Source organism: Pezoporus flaviventris, unplaced genomic scaffold (assembly GCF_033815535.1).
Source record: "Pezoporus flaviventris isolate CSIRO_AGI_PZ_B2104156 unplaced genomic scaffold, CSIRO_AGI_Pfla_v1 ptg000001l, whole genome shotgun sequence".
In the NCBI taxonomy this organism is placed as follows: domain Eukaryota; kingdom Metazoa; phylum Chordata; class Aves; order Psittaciformes; family Psittacidae; genus Pezoporus; species Pezoporus flaviventris.
The window spans coordinates 55,530,700-55,552,072 of record NW_026892549.1 but is presented as its reverse complement, the minus strand read 5'-3'; the positions used below and the strand labels follow the sequence as shown (position 1 = coordinate 55,552,072).

General features: G+C 44.9%; 1 protein-coding gene across 1 annotated transcript; it reads left to right on the top strand.

Annotated features, from left to right (window-relative positions):
* Positions 1 to 2,016: 2,016 nt before the first annotated feature.
* RBM44 (RNA binding motif protein 44) lies at positions 2,017 to 13,118 on the top strand. The gene is given in 16 exon segments (XM_061454535.1): positions 2,017 to 2,060; positions 3,084 to 4,063; positions 4,066 to 4,130; positions 4,132 to 4,681; positions 4,809 to 4,867; positions 5,989 to 6,165; positions 6,924 to 7,098; positions 7,181 to 7,206; positions 8,061 to 8,133; positions 8,435 to 8,537; positions 8,874 to 9,002; positions 9,396 to 9,490; positions 9,589 to 9,662; positions 9,968 to 10,343; positions 11,666 to 11,805; positions 11,919 to 13,118. Coding segments are annotated over 15 exon segments (3,036 nt in total). The 5' UTR covers positions 2,017 to 2,060; positions 3,084 to 3,190; the 3' UTR covers positions 12,040 to 13,118.
* Positions 13,119 to 21,373: the final 8,255 nt, after the last annotated feature.

The window sequence follows — 21,373 nt, the reverse complement described above, 5'->3', positions numbered from 1 at the left end:
CTGGTTATTTCCACTTGATGAGGCACGGCATCATCTGAAGCTGCCCATGACCTCTGTGGACCAGAGGATGTGCAGCCTCTGGATCTCTCTGCACCTGCAGTGGAGCCGGTGTTCAGGGTGCTCTGGGGTACATGGGGCACAGCAGGGTGCATGAGGCCAGCCTGGCTCATCCCAGCAAGCTCCTGTGGGAAACCCATCCAGCTCTCCTTGGCTCGTCTTGCTGCCTCATTGCAAGTAATAAGCCATTGCTTGGAAAAGCAAAATCTTCCCAGTCCCTATAATGACTGCTGAGGGTGCTCTTTAAAAAAATGAACAAGAAATCCTTCCCTGGCGAGGAAAGAAGCTGTGAATGAAGCTACATTTTGCTCTCATTGGCCAATGAATGCAGTTTTGGTGGGAGGATGTGTTTTTTCTTCCTGACCACAAAGGATGACTGTCTGGACCACAGCGAGAAGTGACTTTCTCTGCTGGGTGCTTATGCCCACCCAATTTACAGTTACCTCTATCTAGTCAGTTATCTCTGTGTGTGCTTATCACAGCCCTTGGTAAGGCACTTCTTATAGAATCATAGAATCCCAGACTGGTTTGTGTTGGAAGGGACCTTAAAGCTCATCCAGTTCCAACCTCTGCCATGGGCAGGGACACCTTCCACTAGAGCAGGTTGCTCCAAGCCCCTGTGTCCAGCCTGGCCTTGAACACTGCCAGGGATGGGGCAGCCACAGCTTCTCTGGGCACCCTGTGCCAGCACCTCAGCACCCTCACACAGAAGAAATTCTTCCTTATATCCCACCTGAAGTTCCCCCGTTTCAGTTTGAACCCATCACCTCTTGTCCTATCCCTACAGTCCCTGACGAAGAGTCCCTCTCCAGCATCCTTTTGCTTGTTCTTCTACAGACTGACTCCACCTCTTCCCATTGCCGTTGCCAGCTGCTGCCTGGTGGCTGGGGAGCTGCCTGCAGGGATGGTGAGGGGTGGCGTGGGCTGTGGGTGTTGTTTTTGGCACCACTGCCTTCGAGGCTGCTTCTCCACTCCTTGCCAACAAGCCCTGGCATGCTCTGGGCACCATCACCTCTTCTGCTGTTGATACCTGCCAGGTCTGGCCGAGCTGCACTTGCTGCAATGTAAACATGTGTTCTTTGGAAAGCCTACTTAATCCCACCTTTATTTGAAGCTATAATGACTGGTCTTTAAAGACTAGCTGGAGACAGTGCCAGAAGCCCTCCCTGGCTGACCCTCACAGGATCAAACCAGTCTGAATTTAACCCCGGAGGGAAAGGAGAAAAGGTGAAATCATTGTCGGGATCACATATGCCAAGATAAGAAATCACTCCCCCTTCTTCCCAGCATATATTAATGCAAATATAGCTTGGCTTCTCTCTGGGGACAGGACACCGCGAGGCACCCAGTGGAGCTTGCATGAAGTCTGCATACCCTCAACAGGGGAAGGAGTTACAGACAGGACTGTAATTTGCTGTGCTTCACATAACGTTATAGCCAGGTAGAGACCAGTGACTATAACATAAAACTGTTGTTTCATTTAAGTGCTTCAGAAAGCACACATAACATGAGACGTCTAACATCTCTATGTATCCCTCTCTTCAGTGTAAGCTTCCGGCGGAAGGCGGGGAAGAACTGACAACTGTTCACAATAAACTGCACTGTTAATGGCTGCTGGGCTATCCTGTGGTGAGAGCCGCGCTGACGGCGCATCCCGCGCTCCCCTGAGGGAGCGCGCCGGAGGGGAGCGGGAGCGGGAGCAGGGCCCAACCACCCTCAGGGCGCCGGGAGGCAGCAGGAGCAGCGCCGGCCAATCCCGTGCTAGAGCTCTTCCCGTGGCCAATCACGTGCCAGAGCTCGCTCAGTCACGGGCTGGAGGCGCGGGCGGGGCAGCGGCGGCTGGCGGCCGTTGTGCGCGAGCTGGGCGGGTGGGTGGTTGGGTGGGCTGTGGAAGCGGTTGAGTGTGTGAGGTGAGGGGTGAAGGGAGCAGCGGCGCGGCTCGGCTCCACTCCACTCCACTCCGGTACGGGCTCGTTACCGGAGCTGTGGTGCCCTGCCTGCGGGTGAGCGACACACCGGGCTGCCCCCGCCCTGCGGCCCCGCTGTGGCTCCCCGCTCCGCACTTAATACCAGAGCTGGTTTCTAACCGCCTAGGCTGTTGGTAGTAGCCAAGTTATTGTTGTTTAGGGGATAGAGCTGTTCTGATTCTTGTCCTTAAGTGGGGAACAAAGATCACGGGGATAATACGTTGTGATTTCTGTGTAGCCATCTGAGAATTGCTTTAGTAGTGTTACAGGAAGACCTTTAGTTTCACTCAAAACTTCAGTTAGGGGATGAAGGTAGAGTACTAAAGCTAATAAAATCATGGTAAAGGGTGTTTTTGAAGGGTGGCTGGCTCTTACTGATGACTTCTGTTAAATTATTTAAATGGGTTTTATTATTCTTTTTTAAAATTATATTAGTTTTAAGGATGATGCTTGGTGGAGGAGAACCAGTGGATGCCACTGCCACCACCTCTTCACTAATTTAAGTAGTCTTCATAGGTCTCGAACGGGTCTTACCTATAATAAAGGTACTGATTAGTTCAAGAAGCTGTGAGCTTTCTGCAGCAAGGAGTACTTACAGGCCAGTTTGCAGTCAGGAGTGACATGAGGTCATTTGTGGTCACTGAATCCACAACCATCAGCGCCTTGACTTTCAGAGTCAGTGCATGCATCTAAGCACCTTGTGTGCTGTCATGAACTTAGCATATGTTGTAAATAGCTTGCTGTGTATCACCAGGGATTCTGACGATTCAGACGAGAAATGCTTCAGTGGTAAGAGGATGGAAACTGCCCAGAAGTGTAAGAAAATTGGATTGGTTGGTCTTTGGGATACTTTTACTCAATAGAAGTCGCACAAGCAGAACAGCAAATTCTTTTAACAGCCTTCCATGAGCTCTTAGGATATCTATAGTATCGTATAATTCCTAGCTTCTATACTGGCATGCAGTAGGTGAAAATAAGATGGTTAATTTAATGTACTTTTTAAACAGTAATGTCTTTTTGTATACCATGAAGTACCTCAAACTTCTCTTAATTTTTAAGGTGAGAAAGTGATAGGAAGAGAGACGCTGAGAACTTTGAGAACTTGCAGTGGAAGTGAGTGGTGTGGATTACTTACTGCTGAGGAAGAGGGCTCAAGTGTTTGTGCGATGGAATTGGAAAAGAACAGTGATGTTAAAAGCAAAAAAAGATGTTTCAATCAGACCTTCCTTCTTTCTTCTTACTCTGAGAAACCTGAGCACATGCTCATGGGAGATGTTGCAGCAGGACCCAACCACTCTGGTTTTGGCCAGGCATGTTCTGCCGATGTTCCTGAATTAAAGTTGTCAGAGGAAAATTTACCGTACTTAATTTCATATTCAGATGCAGATCTTGAAATGGGTAATAAAAAGAGGATGGGAATTTGTTATGCAAAGGTAGATGAAAGCAAGAAAGAAGCTGATGGGTTGGAAAGCGCATCTGATGATGCGCACTTCAATTGCAGGGGGTGTGATCATTGCAGACAAAGCTATTTGAGTGAAGATTCACAGCTGGAGTATCTCAGTGCTCACGAGCAAGATTTTGATGATGAGAATAGCTCGAGTAAGTTTTCTGAACTAAGGGGAACTACAGGAATTGAAACCTTAGGTCTGATAGACTCCATTTGTGAAGTTCCAGGGGGTGGAGTCATACACGAACAAAATCTCACAGACCTGTTAGAAGATTGTGGTTCTGCTTCTGAGTATATCATAGATGACCAGACCTCCCCAGAAGCAGCTATGCCAGAGCTTCCCCACCTGCTTCAGGACTCTCTGTCTCTGCAAGATTGCAGTGGCATGACTTGTGATCATCAGGAAGAGCAAACAGAGTATCATAGTGTTGTTTGTGGAAATACACTTGAAAGTCATTCTCATGGGGTCTGTCCAAATCTGTTTGTATATGACAGTTTAGAAGATGGAGAGGTGAAAGACATATCACTGATTGATGGCACGCTGCCACCCCAAATGGCTGTAACCGAAGTAATGTCTGCAAAAACTGGCAGACACATCGACAGCATCTCAGCAAAGCAAAGCAATCCTTCACTGTCTCTGATAGAAAGGGTCCCTGTAGTATGCATGCAAGTCTGCAAACATGCAGAGGACTTGGATTTCTGCAGTTGTGAAGAATCTGGCATGTGCACACATGGTACCACCTGCACTGACTGCACTGCAAAGGATGCTGAAACCCATATTGCAATCTCTGAAGTTCTCACTAACAAGAAACCTTTTTTTTGTGTGGAACTTGCAGATAAATCCTCCCTTGGAAATCCCAACTCTCTGAACTCAGAGCTGGAGCATTGTGAAAGCTTGATAAACACTGCCTGTGCCTCTGCAGTTAACCAGGTTGTTGATGTGAGTTCCGATTTTAGAGCTTGCTTTACAACAAGCAGAAGTACCTGTGCTCAGGTTCGTCTCTTGTCCAGGGCTATTAATACAGAGATAACGATGAACACATCTCGATGGATGGGATGGTGCTGTGAAAACTGTGCAGATGTTGCTTGTAATACAGACTGCTCGTATGAAGCTGGTAGTACAGAGGAAATTCATTCACAGGTTACTGACAAGCTGGAAGAGCCCTCAGATGGCGATGCTGCAATAGCTGAAAGAAGTTCACAAATTCAGGTAATTACAAAAAGAACCCAACTGACAACCAAAGAATTTTGATAGAACTATTTTTAACTGAAAGTTGCTCACAACCAGTCCATACAAATGTTAATCCAGACCCTTTTGAAATATTATTTTTGTTTAGGAACAGCAGGAATCCAAAACTGAGACAAGTGGCAGTGACTTACAGATAAGCACTGACAGGTGGGTTATAAATTGTTCTAGGTTCAGAATTCTAGATGCTAGATAAGTTATTTATTTTTGTTATGATTAGAAGGTTGTAACTTAGCAAAACTGACGGTATTAAAAGACTGCTGGGCAGTTGTCGTGGTTTAAACCCAGTCAGGTAACTCGTTCACTCACTTCCCCCCTTCTTTCCCTCCCCCTACTCCCGGAGGGGCGGAGAGGAGAATCGAAAAGAATGCAACTCCCACGGGTTGAGATAAGAACAGTTTAGTAACTAAGGTATAACAGAGATCACTACTGCTACCACCAGTGATAATAATGATAAAGGAAATAACAAGGGAAGAGAGTACAACACCTCAGCACCAGCCGACCGATAACTTGCCCCCCCCCCCCAGCCCGACCAAGCTCTGACCCATACCTCCTCCAGCCCTGCAGACCCGCAGCCCTTCCGGCTAACTCCCAGTTACATCCTGGGCATGACGTGCTGTGGTATGGAATACCTCTTTGGTCAGTTTGGGTCAGGTGTCCTGTCTCTGCTTCCTCCTGGCTTCCCCTTCTCCCTGGCAGAGCATGAGGCTCACAAAGTCCCTGGCCAAACCAAAACATCGCTATCAGCTCTGTTCCCAGGCCGAAAGTCAAAACACTGCATTGCACCAGCTACCAAGAAGGGGAAAAAAGATTGCTACTGCTGAACCCACGACAGCAGTGGCTCCTACGCTAGAGGGTAGGAGGGACCTAGACAAGTGAGAAGCATGAGCTGAAGACCTCCTGAAGTTGAGCAAAGACCTAGACATCCTCCGTCTGCAGTTGCAGACTGGCCAAGAACAAGTTGAGTGTAAGTCAGCAGTGCCTCTGTATGGCAAAGAAAGGAAACCATGTCCTGAGGCTGCATTAGCAAGAATGCAGCCAGTGGAGGAGGGAAGTTTTGATTCTTGTCAGTTGGGTGCTTGTGAGGTTGTATCTAGAAAGGTATCTCCGGCTCTGGGCCTTACAGTATAATAGACTGGCTGACTGGGGGAAGCCCACTCGAAGGGCCAGAGGAATGGTGAGAGGAGAATCTGATGTGTGGGGAGAGCTGAGTTCAATCAGAACGTAAAATACTAATTGAAGGCTTCAAGGTTTTATTTATTATTTTAAAGGCTGGTACTCCTTGATGAACAAGCTGTGAAAAATTCTGCATCAACTGACTGTCAGAAAATACTGGAGAGAGCAACTGAAGCAGAATTGCAGATTCTGAATGCTCATTTTCATATGTGTTACCAGCACTGCTTGAAGATTTACAAACTGGCTCTGGAGGAAAACAGATGTTTTATTAGGCATGTACTTTAATGTCCTTTTAAATGAAATGGATAACTTAGTTAAAAGGCATGGGTTTTAAATGTTACTGAGGTATTCTATCTGTAGCTTGTAATAGTCTTTATAGTTAGCATTGTTGTCGAAAAGAGTTTACATTCTGGTAACTGTGAAGTCTTTATTTTCGGCCTGATTTTTTCTGTAGCATACACAGACCCAGCAAAATATAGTTTCCAGGAATTACTTTCTCTACAGGAGAAATAGTATAGAGAGTCCATTCAGGAGTGAATGCGATGCATAGAGGGGGAACTGGGGAGGAAGTGGTAAATAAGAAATGAGGTGAGGCAGGGAGGGGGTGGTGATTGCAAACTCTAGGTGGTAAAGTATACACCCTGTAGTGAATCTGGAATTCAACCAAGAAGTCCTGCCTTTGAACACTTTAGTGTGCCATGGATATTTATAAAATCTCCTTAACATAGTGTCTGCTCTGTAGCTTAGGAGAGGGCTCAAGAGAGCTACTAATGTGTTCAAGGCCAGGTTGGATGGGGCTTGGAGCAACCTGGTCTAGTGGAAGGTGTCCCTGCCCATGCAGCGGGTTAGAAGTGGATGAGCTTTAATGTCCCTTCCAACACAAACCAGTCTGGGATTCTGTGTTAGGAGTGAGCTCATGTTCTTACATGATGTAGAGGAATCTTTAAAAACTCTGAAATATTTGGGCAAATCTAGAAGCAGTAAAATAAAAGTCTAAGTTCATCTTGTTTTCTTACACATTTTTTAACAGATTTAATGAAAAATCAGAATTAGATTCATCTCTCTCATTGGTTTTGGAAGAGCTAGAAAAGAATTACAACAGTATGAAAATGAAAATAAAAATGGGTTCACCTTTAAGTGCACTTTCTCCGCTATCAGTTGAGATGAAGTTTTTCCAAATCTACTCTTCTTATGTCCCCTCCAAGGTAATTTCTTAATTGCTTTTTGTTTCCAACAGAAATTCTTTTCCTCCAGAAAACTAAGACAAATCTTTTCTTTGTTTGACAGTTGTTCAGAGAGGATCTCTGCACTGAGTAAGTAGTTCTCATTTGTGGTATGTTTTAAAATAAGGAAGTGAGTTTAAGAGAAGTTAATCTTACATGTTGTTTGTTTCAGGATGTATCTTGTTTCTCCAAACTGTTTAGCTGAAAAACTTGCATAGCACTCTGCGTGCAGTGATTTAAGGATATTTTCACTCTGCAGTGTTCTAGTCTGCAAACTATGCAGCTGCATTTTTACTATCTTTATAGCAATAATTTTCAATTTACAGATAACTTTCGTGGTTCCCTGCTTTCACTACTGAAGTCTTTGTCTGTAATCTTAATGCTATCTGTGTTAAAAAAACCTGCAACCTCAAACCCCAAAGAACCAACCAACCAAAACCCCACAAAACCTCTGCCAGAATAAAAAGACTTTGCTACTAACGAAGATAATATTAGGCATACAAGCAGTTGTTCTGCTGAGATTATAATGCAGTTAGGAAGAAAGAAAAATCACTTAAGGTTCCAGGAAGGCACATGGTTCTGCACATTTAAGAACCATAACCTGTTACTTCCTGTAAGTGGATATTAAAACAAATTCATCAAGAAGTTTTTATTGCATCAGGTAAACAAGTAGTGATCTTCTTCAAATTTCTTGTTAAGCATTAATTTAATCACAAACTGCTCAGAGATTTCAAATTGTAAAGACATCCATCAAAACATCACGCAGGAAGCCATCTAGGTATAAAAGAAAAACAACCTGACATAAACCTAGAACATAGTTTTATCTCTCAGGGTGCAGCCAAATGCCTTAAATGAAGACTTCAGAGTACTTGGTATATCACTGTAGAATTTAAAACAAAAAAAAATGTGCCATATTTTGTATAAAATTCTTGGCACTGTTTTAGTTCTGTTTCAGGCAAAAGAAAATCCGATTCTAAAGCATCAGAACTGCAAGAAAGGAAGATTTCTGACACCATGGTACAGACTTCTTCATTACTGAGTTTCATAGACATTAATTTTGTGAAGCATGATCTCCTTTTAGGTATATGCAAATACGAGCACAGTCTGAAGAGCTCAGGCAGGGATTCTGTGTCAGTAATTGCCAAAGCAGCTCACATGACCAGAATTTTGATGGTCCTTTCAAAATAAAGTAACTTGGGGGGTTCTTGAAGACAATCAGTAGGTTAACTATTAAAAATGTACCTGTTTAATCAATTAATATTTTGAAGCTCAGAAAAATAATGTATAATGAGCTGCAAGTGCTGTGACATGTTTGTAGGACAAACCACAGGTTGAAGGTTTAAGTGATGGAGGTGAGCCAAGTAACTCTACTTCATCCAAGACTTTGGAAGAACAACCTAAAGATCAGGGTGAGGAACGTGGTAAGCCATCTGCTTCTCATACAAGTATTATTTGTTGGTTAAGTTGTTAGCAAAATCCCAAACCCCATGTAAAACATATATGGATACTCGGCTGTGCTTTCTGTGATGGAATGTTTAACATTATATCAGCTCTCTCTATATCTATACTTGACATATTGGAAACAAAAAGTTGCTACTTAAATAAGAAGGGAAAACTGGTATGTGTCACCTCTTTGTAATCTAGTATCAAGTCATGTAGGTAGTTGGAATCTTCTTAAGCACAGAGATTTGTTATTTATTCATATGACATATTATGGTCTGAATTTTTACACACTGAAATTTATTTCAACCGTCCAGGCTGTGTGAAAAATGAAGAAGGGAATGAAGATTGGTTTGATGCTAAAGAGAACTTGACAGTAGCAAATTTTTCAGTAACAGCCAAAGACACAAAAAAGCAACAAGAACAAGACACAGTTGATTTAAGAGGTGAGGTTGTGTGCTTTAAGCTGCTGTACCTAATGTTGGTTATTTGAATATTGTGATCCTTCCAGAAGCATAAGTAAGCTTGGAAAAAATGCTCTCTAGGTTTTCAGATTCTTTTTCATTGACTTGCCATGTATCCTTGTACAGATATTCAGCTCCCTTCACCCACAATTTTCCTTGAAAACTTCACCTACAGTGGTTAAACTCAATTTAGTAAATGTCTAGCCAGTCACCTAGCTGGAAATCTTTCTTTTTTTTTTTCCCGTTCCTCCTTTTTCTGCTCCCTTCTCCACACTGACTTCTGAAGAAGGAATGGTCTGTGTTTGGATGCTTGGGTCCCAGTGATGGGCTTTCTGAAATCTACTTAGATGTTAGCTTGAACTGGAACAAAAATAGTAACACTTGCTTTCTTACATTCATTGTTAGGAGCAAAGAGTGGAAGTGAGTATTCTTTTCTTCATGTTGATGACCTAAATTCCTCAGTGTCAGAGGTATGTCTATTCTTATTTACACAGTGCAGTAATGTCTTGCCTCTTTCTGAATTCTTTCGTATTATACACTTGCCACAGAATATTCTTCTGTTTTGTAGGCTGATCTAAGATCACATTTCCAGAAGTATCATATCTGTGACATTTTTGTCTCTGCGGAATCTAATAACTGCAGGTATATTAATGGAAGTTTTACTTGTTTCAGATTATTTTTTTTTCTGTCAAAGTAAATCATGGGAGAGAGGACGTAGTTGTTCATTCATTTCAGTAATTAACAGAGATATAGATAGGTCGACAAAAGCTTGTCATTCCAGACAGATTTTCACCTTATGAGAAGTTGAGCCTGAAATTTTCCGTTGAGTTTAATGGAGATACAGTTAATGCTCAAAAGCTGAGAACTGTCATGTGTTATTACTGAGAATAATTTAATGTGCTTTACTTAGTTTCTTTTTTCTTTTTTTCTTAAATTTTATGCCTTAGATGCGCGCTTATTTCCTTTAAAGACATTAGTAAAGCCAAGTTAGCTGTAGAGGAAATGAACCAGAAAAAGATAAAAGGAAAAGAAATAACTGTTAGAATCGTAAATACTGTATCAGAGAGTAAATATATGGTTTCCCAAGTGCTTAAAAATAAGCTTTCGTGTGAAATCCAACCTGCTGAGAAGAGTCAGAGAAATGATCAAAGTAACACACTCACTTCAGCCTCCAATTCTGTGGAAGCCCCTGTCACTGCTTCTGCTTCTGAGAAAATAACTTCTTCAAAAACCTCTTGCTCTACACATGTACCTTCAGAAACGAAGTGCCCTGATGGGAAACCATCTACTGAAGATCCTTATTTGCTTGAAGTCAAACAAAAGGTAAATAATTATTACTAAGGATCCTTCATACGGCAAATCAAGAACTTTAAAACTTATCTTGTAACATGTTGCATTTTTAGTGTGTAGAGAATGATGTTAGGATAGGAAAACATACTATGTGTCAGTAATAAATTCCTGGCATGCTGCTGCAGAAGAGAGCACCAGTCATTTGCTCCTGCATCAAACTCTGATACTCCATGTGTTTTTTCTTAATCCTAAACCAGCTGGGAACCCAGTAATCAGCACTGAGTTTTCATCTTGCTTTTCTCCTGAGTTCCCACTGGTAATGCTTTTTTAAAGTGAACGTCCTGTAATGTTATACAAGAAAGATTTTGGGATACTGGAGGGGCAGCTATTGGGGGTTTTAATATAAATCTAAGAAACATCTCTGTTTTAGTATTTTATATTCACTCAGCTTGGTCCTTGGAGAATAAGGCAGTTAGTAATTGCTGGTGCTGCTTTCATAAACTATACAGATATGCTACCTTTGGGGATTTAGCTTTTAAACATTCTAGGCCCCTGGGAAATGTATATCTGATCTAATTCAAAGTAGTGGTAATGTCAGTTACATATAAATAATAGAATCATAGAATGGTTATGGTTGGAAAGGATCTTAAGATCATTCAATTCCAACCTCCTGCCATGGCCAGGGACACCTCACGCTAAACCATTTCACCCAAGGCACTGTCCAGCCTGGCCTTGAACACTGCCAGGGATGGAGCATTTACCGTTTCTTTAGGCAGCCTGTTCCAGCGCCTCATCACCCTCACAGGGACAACCTTCTTCCTTACATCTAACCTGAACTTCCCCTGTTTCAGTTTGAACCCATCACCCCTTGTCCTATCACTACAGTCCCTAATGAAGAGTTCCTCTCCAGCATCCTTTTAGCCCTTTTTAGATACTGGAAGCTGCTCTGAGGCCTCCACACAGCTTCTCTTCTCCAGGTTGAACAGCCCCAATTTTTTCAGCCTGTCTTTGCATGGGAGGTTGTCCAGCCCCCTTATCATCCTCATGGCCTCCTCTGGACTTGCTCCAATAATTCCATGTCCTTCTTACGCTGAGGACGCCAGAACTGTACACAGTGCGCCAAGTGGGTTCTGCATGTAGTAGTTTTATTTCTAATAAATAATCTATCCAACACAACCCATTCTATAATGTACAGATTGGATAATATGACTGACTGGTTGTATCAGAGTAACATTGAGCTGAATCTGTCGCTGCCATATATTTGTTTTCCATAACAGGAATATTTATTAGTAGTAAAGAGATGTATTACTTACAAAAATGAGTTGAAGTATTGTACTTATTTGATGCAATTCTAGGATACTGGAGAAAACTTCCTGTTCAAAACATCTTACTCCAATAAGTCATATGATGTCTTTGTTTTACCTGATAATTTGAACTTGAGCAGTTTTACCAAATTAGTTGAGAAACTTAGAGGACTTCATCCACAGGCTAGCAGGTGAGAGGATTTGGATTTCTTTCTGCCTTTATTTCTAATGGATCAAATATCCATGGTAACTAAGTCACATGCACAACATGTTATGTAAACAGTTCTTTCTTTTCTTCATCTAGAGATGCAATTTTGGCTGCTTTGCTGGAGGTGAAGAAAAACAACAATGGTATCCTAAGTGGCTTGTCCATCAATACCATTGTGGCAAGGACCTCTGCCATTCTAAGGAAATCCAGTAAATAAGTGGGTATTCTAGCCTACAGAAATACATTGAAATACCTTCCCCCCTCCCCCCAAATTTGTGTAGCTGTATAGCCTGAGTAGATTAGTAAGTAACTTAGTATAAAGCTCTGAAAGAAGGATGTGAATGAATCCACGGAAGCAATAGCTTCTCAGCATTGCTAGCTGTTTAGCAGAACATCTGTAAACAGGCTGGCTTGCTAGCTCTTTAAGTATATTGCTGGGTTTATTATGTCAACTATGGTACTGATTAACTTAGTGGAGACTGTCAAACATTCTGTACAAAGCTGACACCTAATGGCCAGTCCTTGTGTAGCAGTTCATAAAGATAGCACAGCACAGGCTCAATTTTGGTTTAAAACTTGAGGATTTCTCTGATGGATGAGTTCTGGAGTAGAAATCTTAACAGAATAAGTTTGTATTTCTTTTAGGTTTTTTTTTTTTTTCATGCTAAAGGACACCTTATAGGATGACACAGCACGGGATGCTGCAGGAAGCTGCAGCAAGCTGAACATGCTAAAAACACAGCCCAGAATTCCAGGGGTATACTCCTGCAGAAGACATCCTGGAGTTGATGCTTGTTTCTGTCTCCTAATAAGCCTGGTATTCTGCTTACTTTAGGACTGCTAGCAGTGCCACTATCAGGTTTCCTGCACTGTCCCAGATGTTCTTAGCAATGCTCCAGCTTTACTTTTGCCTACAAACACAATTGGTACGATATTTATTCTTCCACGTTGTTTCCTCCCCAGACTGCACCAAATTCTTGACGCTTTGATTTTAGTCTCAAAGCCCCTGTTTCAAGGATGTCAAGGAGTCAGTCTGGCTTTAATCAATACCACCTCTTCCAAGATGAGTAGCATTACTGCTGATGATAGTTTTACATATCTGGGTATCTTTGCCACCCATTCAATGTAGCTTTTCAGACTGAATTCTCTAGTCAGATGCTTGCACACATGTTACTGTAGTACATGAGTAAACCACAACACAGCCTTAACTTGAACAGAACTGCTGTACCTTAGATACTAGAACTGTACTAAGAGTAGAGCGGTTCTGTCCAGTGAGACAAAACAGGAGCTTGGGCTAGAAAAGCTTCCATAGATGCATTAAATATACAAATAGATGCTTATAAGTCATTAACCTCAGTCCTTGTCAGAAAGACTGACTGTAGATTGTGTTAAATACACAGAGGCATGGGATAGGATTTTACATGCAAAGCAATGAAGAGCATGAAAGAATCTTAACCAAGATTCATGTTTGTCTGATTTCTTTTTGAAAGGATTAGTGTGGCATAAGTTTGTTACTTTGCGCTTTGACTGCCCTGTGAGCTTTTACAGATGCCTCTCTGAATCAACATAAATTTGACAAAAGAGAACTCCGTATTAATCCACTGACTTGTCCAGGGCTGCAGATACAGATGTACACTCATAAAATAAAATCTTACACTTGGAAATAGTTTTAGTTACTAAGGTTTTAATGGCCTTGAATGTGTTGTGCTTTCCCTGTCAAATGATTTGTTTGGTATTTTTTAAATGGTGTGTGGGCTTTACAGTCATTATTCCTATGATAGCATTTTGTTCTCTGTTGCTTTGCTAAAGAGATGCTGACCTATAACAATTTTTACTTCCATCATGAGGAAGCTGTGAAAAAGCCAGGTTGTCAGTAGGTAATAGGGAAAAGAATTCTCACCTTTCCATAGTAAGAAACATGTAATATGTTTAAAAGATTTTGCTCCAAGCTCATCTGTCCTAATTCTGGTATGCGTATAGCTTCAGACATTCCTGAAGGGTAAGTGTCCATTGAGAAACACCACCTTGGAGCCTTATGTTCCTGCAAACTGATGAATGTCCGGAGTTGTACAGATAATAGTTTTGTATCAAGCTGTATTACAGTTTTATATCAAGCTATATTACACAGTATGTAATGTATAACAACTTCAGCTTTAAAGTAAAGCATGATGGAATTTTGCTTTTTTATTTGGCTGACTTAGCCTAGAGTCGGATCTGAATGTTTCTAGATCTTGTATATTTGTTAAGTTGGAAGGAGGAACTTCATTGGAAGTTGTGTTTTGGACTGGAAAGTCCTTTTATTCTCATTAGGGAGGGGCTGTCACATTTACTTGAACAGCTCCCTCTAACCTTCTTCTGTTTTCTAAACGTAATGGTAGGCAGCAGTTAACAGGAGTTGTGGTGCTATTAAAGTATTCAGTGCACTATTAAAAACGGCTTTTACCTTAAATATTACCCAACATCCAAAGCACAACTAAAACAGTGCTTTGAGAAACGTGAAACGCATTGAGTCTATGTACTCCTAAATGATGGTTTGGGAACCTAATTTTGAATTAACTGAATTAATAAAAAAATGCCCCCAAGTATGATTTGTTGCACAAAGATGATATACTTTATTGTACTTACTTCTTTCTTCTGGTTGTTGAAGCTAGGAAGCCTAATTCTGCTGGGTATTTCTGCACTGCCTAGCAAAACTGTTAAAGCTTCTAGTGTTTTTTCTGGGGTATTAAAACTGCTGATGTTCCTTTTAGTTCAGTTTGAGTGTGTACAAACAGAATTCACCTGCTGGTGTGCTTTATTAGTATTTCTTGTTTTCTTTTTAAGTAGATGGCTTTCCAAATATGAAGAATTGATCATCTCCCATTGGAAGATGAAGATTTTGCAATTTCCAGACTTCAGCTTGTTCTGGGATTGTATTGTGTTTCTTGTTTGGTTTATTTCAGCAGATCTTATTGCAAACTCAGGTGGCATCACTGTTTCATGTTCAGTTTTATCCAAGAGAATATAACCCGAAGGTCAGTTTGAGGTGTTTTTCTGTTTATGCAGATATTATTCATCCCAGTTTTGTTGTTCCCCATAGTTGGTTCAAGCATTTCAGAATGTTTCCCTAGGGTAGATAGATCACACTTCAGTGGAACGAGACTCCTAATATTGTCAGGGCTTTTCTAGGCTGCAGTACAAAACACCCAGCTCTGGCATGCCACTTAATTTTAGACAGGTAGTAGCTTCTAAGATGTTAACAAATAGCCAACATGCTTGTGCTTTCCAGATAATCTGGTTCTGAATAGTCTTGTTGAAATTCCCTATATCCTTTGAACATGAGGGAAGCACGGAGGAGGCAGCAGGGGCTTTACTGGAGAAAACGAGGCTTTGGAGCTGGCAGTGCTGGTGCATTGGTTACCTAACGCAGTGCTGCAGCAGAGTCCTCTCAGGTCCCATTTTTGTCTCAGGAGCATGTTGCATGCTGCAGAGCAGTGGTAGGGCTTAAACAGCTCCTTTAGGATGCAGCCTGGATTCCCCCACTCTTAACCCTCTCGCCCTAAACAGGGCATTTTCTTATCATATTCCACTTGTGTTGTGGAATAGCAGCGAATGGGCTTCTAAATCCCTTTTTGTGTGTCCCATGGTCTGATATAGTGGGAAGCGCACACCCCCTGAAACTTTTGGGTTGGGTTGATAAAGGGATATACTGTACAGAAGAGGTCTAGATTTTAAATCCTCTTCTGACAAAGAAAGGCAGCTTCAGTGTATGTGTCTAGTCTGGGAGTGAGGAGAATTATCCTTGATTGACACAGATTCATGCTGTGATATTGCAGGAAAGACATGCTGCTATTGTACATCTCTGTTTCATTGTTGTACTTAGTTCTAGATTCCAGCTGCATTTGCTGTTGAAAATAGCAGCAAATGTGAATAAAGGCTAAAATTCCTTCTTCAAAAAGTTGTGCTGGTGTTCTGCTGCTTCCAGTTCTCACCCCTTCCCCCTCAGCAGCCCCAGTGTAAGTAATGCTTCCAGAACCCCAGCCTTGTCTTCAGCAGCCAGTACTTTAAACTTGGTTCTGAAGGTACAGCTGAGGTCCTCGGTTTCTTCCCTGTTCATATCAAGCTGAAAGCAGCCAAAGACTTTGCTCTACATTATTAACAGCACATGCTGCTGGTTGGGTTCCCCAGACATGATTCTTTAATTAGGCAGGAGGTGTTGTTAATAGTTTAGGACAGAACTGGCTTTCCTGGCATGCAAACTGTTTTGTTTCTGTTGGGAAGGCAGAAACATGGATGGATGATGTGAAACACTCAAGTTAGCACCCTGTGCTGGTCATTCCTGTTTCCTTGTTTCTCCCTTTGAAAGGAAGAGCTAACTTAAAATGTTAGAGAACAGATTTAGGGGGCAATGACCTCCTGCAGCTGGAGGCCTCACCCTCTATTGGAACACTCTGTTATCAGCTGCAGGTGGGGTTGTACAAGCTCTGTCAGGATTTTCCACTCAGTTAAAGCAAGCAAAAAATCCCACCCAAACCCCAAAACATTTCTTTTAAAAATTGCATTGCCTCTTCTGTGTTCATATTCAACACTGTAAAAGAAGGTAGGTTGGATTTTTTAGCCTGAGGTTACAGAGAAATTACAGAAGTGCAGGAGGGCTAAGGAAGATGGGTGAGAAAAAAGGGTTTCTGGGTGCTTTGTTTTGTTCCCTGTCCCATGGGTCTAGACATGCAAATGGCCGTTCCACCGGGAGGAGATGGAGCTAATGCTGCCTTCCCGCGAGGTGGACTGGGCTGATCTACACATGGTGAGCTCTGGAACACTACCACCAACATGGCAATCCACACTTTGCCACCTAAAACTCCCATCTCTGTACTGCTGCTCAAGGCAGTGCTTTCAGGTGCCCCAGAACCCAGCTCCATAAATTCAGATGTTCAGCCCTGGCTCACACACCTAAGGTTCCAGGACAGAAAGCTATTATTGGGCATCACCTACACATGGTGAGCTCTGGAACAGTGCCACCAACATGGCAATCCACCCTTGCTTGACCACCTAAAATTCCATGGCAGGAGGCAGAGGGTGAAAGAACAGTCTGTATGGCCTAGGTTAAACTAGGTGTAGGTGGCCTTTGTATCTGGGATGGCAGGTTTTGCCTTTCCTGTTCCTGCCTCCCCCAAAATCCAGACCTCGTATCAGAATTGGTAATAGTCATCCCACCATTATCACTGCACGCTTTCTCCCTCCTCATACAGATTATGGGTAGAGGAAAGGAATCTCAGGAATGACAGTGAGTGCTCCAGACCCTACTTACATCTCCACATACAGAGCAAGAACACAAGCTTCAACTCTGACTTCAACTGGAAAAAACGTCCTTACTCTCAGGAGGTCTCCTATCATCCCTCCACAGGTACAGGTAGGTCACCAGAAGAGCCCCTTTGATCTAGGCTTAAAAAGGTAACAAGTAGCTTGCCAGAGATCAGGATAACAAGAAGCTCTGCCATTGTGCTGTGAACAGACTGAGCATTTCTTGGTGCAATCCGTAGGGCAAAAGTTAACCAGCATGTGTTAAAAAGAACATGCTCCAGCCTTTTTTATTAGGCGATAGAAGCAGTGTGAAAAGCGCCCTTGGCGCCAGAGACTATCATCTAAGACCTCATTCGGCCTGGTGCATACCGGCGTCCCAAAGTGACCGGACTGCCTGCCCCTCCGGAAGGGGTCCACGCACCAGCCCACCCCCGGCCCTCAGCCCAGCACCCCCCACCCAGCCCGGCCCCTGCTTTGACCTCAGAAAACCCCAACGGGGGCTCGTTTCTAAGACCGAAGGCGCGGGACTCAGGCTCTGGTCCAGCTCGATTTTCCGTTCTGTGGCCGGGAAATGCCCCCTGGGTCCGAGCTGCAGAGCCCCGGGTCCCGAGCACCCAAACACCCCCCCTGAGATCTCAGAACTCCCTCCCGAATCCCAAAGCTCCCTCCTGAGCCCCGAATCCCCGTGTGCTGTGGACGGCCCCATGGGGCCGGGCGGTGCTTGCGAACTGTGTGGAGGGACCCGCGGGGAGCGCCCTACTCAGGTTGCCTTGGGCGGCTCGGTCGATGGGCTCCAGCTCCGGCCCTCCGGACTTTATTCCCCAGTGCCCCGAGGCCCGCCGCTCCTCTGTGCACTCCCCACCGGCCCCTGGCCACCCGCCGGGCCGCAACAGGTCTCCCGGGCCCTGCTCCCTGGTGCCGGCCCCAGGCCGAGCTGCCCCTACGGCTCACCTGGGCCCCGCCGCGGGAGTCCCAGAGGAGAGCACAGACACCAGCGAGGACACAGACTGATAGACAGCGGCCGCCAGGGCTCAAATCTCTTCGGCCCCGCCTGCCTCCGCGCCCCGCCACGCCGCTTCAGCTGGCGATGGAAGCGGGACCACCTCTCGGGTCGCGGGTAGGGAGCACTGCCAGGATCGGGGTCGTGCTTTGACTGTGTCCGCCGCTTTCCGGGCTTTGTGCGGCCACCGCGGTAGAGCTGTTCACGGACCCGACATCGTCGCATCCGTCCTGGCGCCGCGGAGCTGACCCCGGGCCCCCAAAGCTGGCCAAGGGAGCGTGGTTTTGAGCCCCCTAAGTGCAGGACTTGGTCTGTGTTTCTGAGCCCGAGCATCAGCCCAGTGAGTCACCTCATGTCAAGACTTCCATACACGGGACTTCGTTTCGAAGCTCTGAACCTGCTTTTGAGCAGCAAAACACAGGACCTGGGCTCTCTTTGAGCCCTGCAACAGACCATATGAGCCGGGCTCCAGACTCCAACACGTGGGGCTTGGTCTCCATTTCTGAGCCTCAGATCTTGTTTCCTTGACCCCGGTTTCGAGTCCGCAAAACTGCAGAACTCGGTCTTTGTGTCTGAACACGAAGCAGCCCCAGCAGCCGGTTGGTTTCCAGACTCCAACGCCCAAGACTTTATTGCTCAGCTCCGAACTCAGCCTCTGGTCTCTGCTCCCAGGACCCGGCCGCGTGGAGCCCAGGTTCCCTCCCTGCGAGCGATCCCCACGCTCTCGGGAAGCCCCGAGCAGGTCCGGGGCCGGTTCCAGCGCCGCAGGGCTCGGCTCTCTCAGGGAGCGGGGCTCGGAACCCCTGGCAGGCACGTCCCGGGAGCACGGGGCTCGTCCCGGCTCGCAGCACCGATCGGGGCCAGTCCCCGCTCTCGGGCCTGGCTCTGCTGAGCCACAGCCCCCTATGGAGCCCCAAACTGGCCTCAGTCCCCGAGCCCGGGCGCCGCTAGGAGAGGGGCTGGGGGAACCGGCAGGCGACGCTCGGGCGAGGGGCTCCGACCCTCCAGGCTTTATTCGCCGGGACCCGAAGAACGGGCAGCACTGGCTCCCCAGTCTACGGCAGAAACGGCTGCCCTGGTAGCAGCGGCACCGGCACCGCCCCCACCCACCGGGCAGGAGGAGCCACCGGAGCCGCGCCCCGCCTGGCCCCGCCCCTGGCTCCTTGTTTGGACATAGCTCCGCCCTCCCCCTGCATCTTCTTGACTCCTTTTGCGGATATCGCTCCGCCCTCCACCTCCTTTTATAGATGTAACTCCGCCCCCGCCCTCTCGCTCCGCCCCCTAATTTCTCAGGCCACCCCCTCTTGCCTCCGGGGCCGCCCCGGGTCCTGTCGCCCGCCCGTCTCCGCCCGCCCATCTCCGGCCCGTGGCGTCCCCGCAGCCCTGTTACTGCAGCTGCGGTCCCCGTACCCGGCAGCGTGTCTGTCCTCTTCCTTCATTCCCTGGCTGAACACGCGGAGTTGGGCTGAAAGCTCCAGCCAAAGCCCCGGCAACGCCAGCTCCACATCGGTTTCCACCACGACCGCTCCTCTCTTCCTTCCCGTTTAATCCCGGCTGTGGCTCTCGGGAGCGGCTTCTCGCCTCGTACGGCTCCGGGCCCTTCCACCGGAACCCATAACCACATCCTCTGTTAGGACAGAAACCAGGAGCTGGGCATGTCCTACCCATGGTGCTCTCCGGAGCAGTGCTACGAACATGGACATCCTCACTTACTTACCTAAAACTCCATCTGTGTAAAGCCTCACTGCACAGCACTCTCCGGTGACCAAGGAACCAGCTCCCTAAATGTGAACGTCGAGACCCTGATACTAAGGTGCCAGGACAGAAAGCTGGTGCTGGCCATGTCCTACACATGGTGCCCTCAAGAATAGTACCACCAGCACGTCAATCCACCCTTGCTTTGCCAGGTAAAAGTCCATCTGTGTACTGCCTACCTAGAGTGACGTATATAATTTGAACAAACTCAGTCTTTTCCAACAGCAAAATATTTCATGGGAAGCTGTTTTCACTGCCATCCTACTCATGCCTGGCTAGGCTTTATGTCAGAAGAAGGACACTGAAGCAGCATGATGCTGTTATGAACTCCACACCAATGAATTTAATACTAGCAAAAAAAAAAAAAAAAAAAAACATAGGAACATAGGGGGATTGGGGGAAGTACCTAATCTCCAGCATCTTTCCTTCCAAGCTAACCACAGCAAGACTGTCTTTCATGAAAAAAGAAGGATTTTCCCAGATTTTCCCTGTGTCAGCCAAGGAAAATATTCCAGGATATCAGATGCTAAAGAATCCCTCAAGAGGGAGAGGTTGTAGCATATGGTGTTCTTCTCTGCATCCTCTCCAGTCCTTGTGGGTGGTTTGGTGGGGAGGAAGATGAGGAAAAAGGAAAGGAAAAAGGAAAGGAAAAAGGAAAGGAAAAAGGAAAGGAAAAAGGAAAGGAAAAAGGAAAAGCAAGGCAAAAGCATATTTTAAAATAGGGTTTATCAGTCTGATAATGGAAGGGCAAATCCATCTTCTGGCTTTTCATCTCCTGTCTAAAGAAATTACTAAAAAACCAAGAGTGAAGCCAAAAGCCAATGTGAGATTTACTGACACCATTTCTATTGATGGAAACTGGGTGAAACCCCATTGGATATAATTGAGTGTGGCTCCTTTTTTTTTGGCAAGACAAAATTCTGGCTCATTTATTTCATGCTCAGATTCCCAGCTGAAATGCCACCTCAACACACTAGCAATCTACTTTCATTATATTCATCTTCATTTTTGATGCAGGTTATGAAAGTATAATCTAAGTCATAACATAAAGGTTTCTCAATGGTAGTAAGAGGTGACATTAGAAGGCCTTACACTACAGTTTATAATGCCACTGGAACAATTCTGAATCCAGGGTTACAACAAAAGCCTTGATGGAGAAAGATGTTATGGGAAGTAACTACCTCCCACCCCAAGCTATTAAACTTCAGTAACTCAGGTATGGCTTCAGGTTTCCTAAAAGGCTGGCTGACACAGAAGGTTTCTGTCATTCCTATATTTCAGGACCCAGAACAAAAGCATTTAGAACATATTTGCTATTTCATTTAAACAACAAGAGATGCAAGATAAATACAAAATGGGTTATTGGTGGCAGACTGAAAGAAATCGTTGCTCCCGAGCTTAGGCTTCAAATACCAAATCTCATCAGTCTGCCTGCTGCCTAATCCCTTAAATATACTTCTTTAGAATAGAAACTGCAGATGACATAGCAGAAATAGGAAGATAAATCGAGGATATA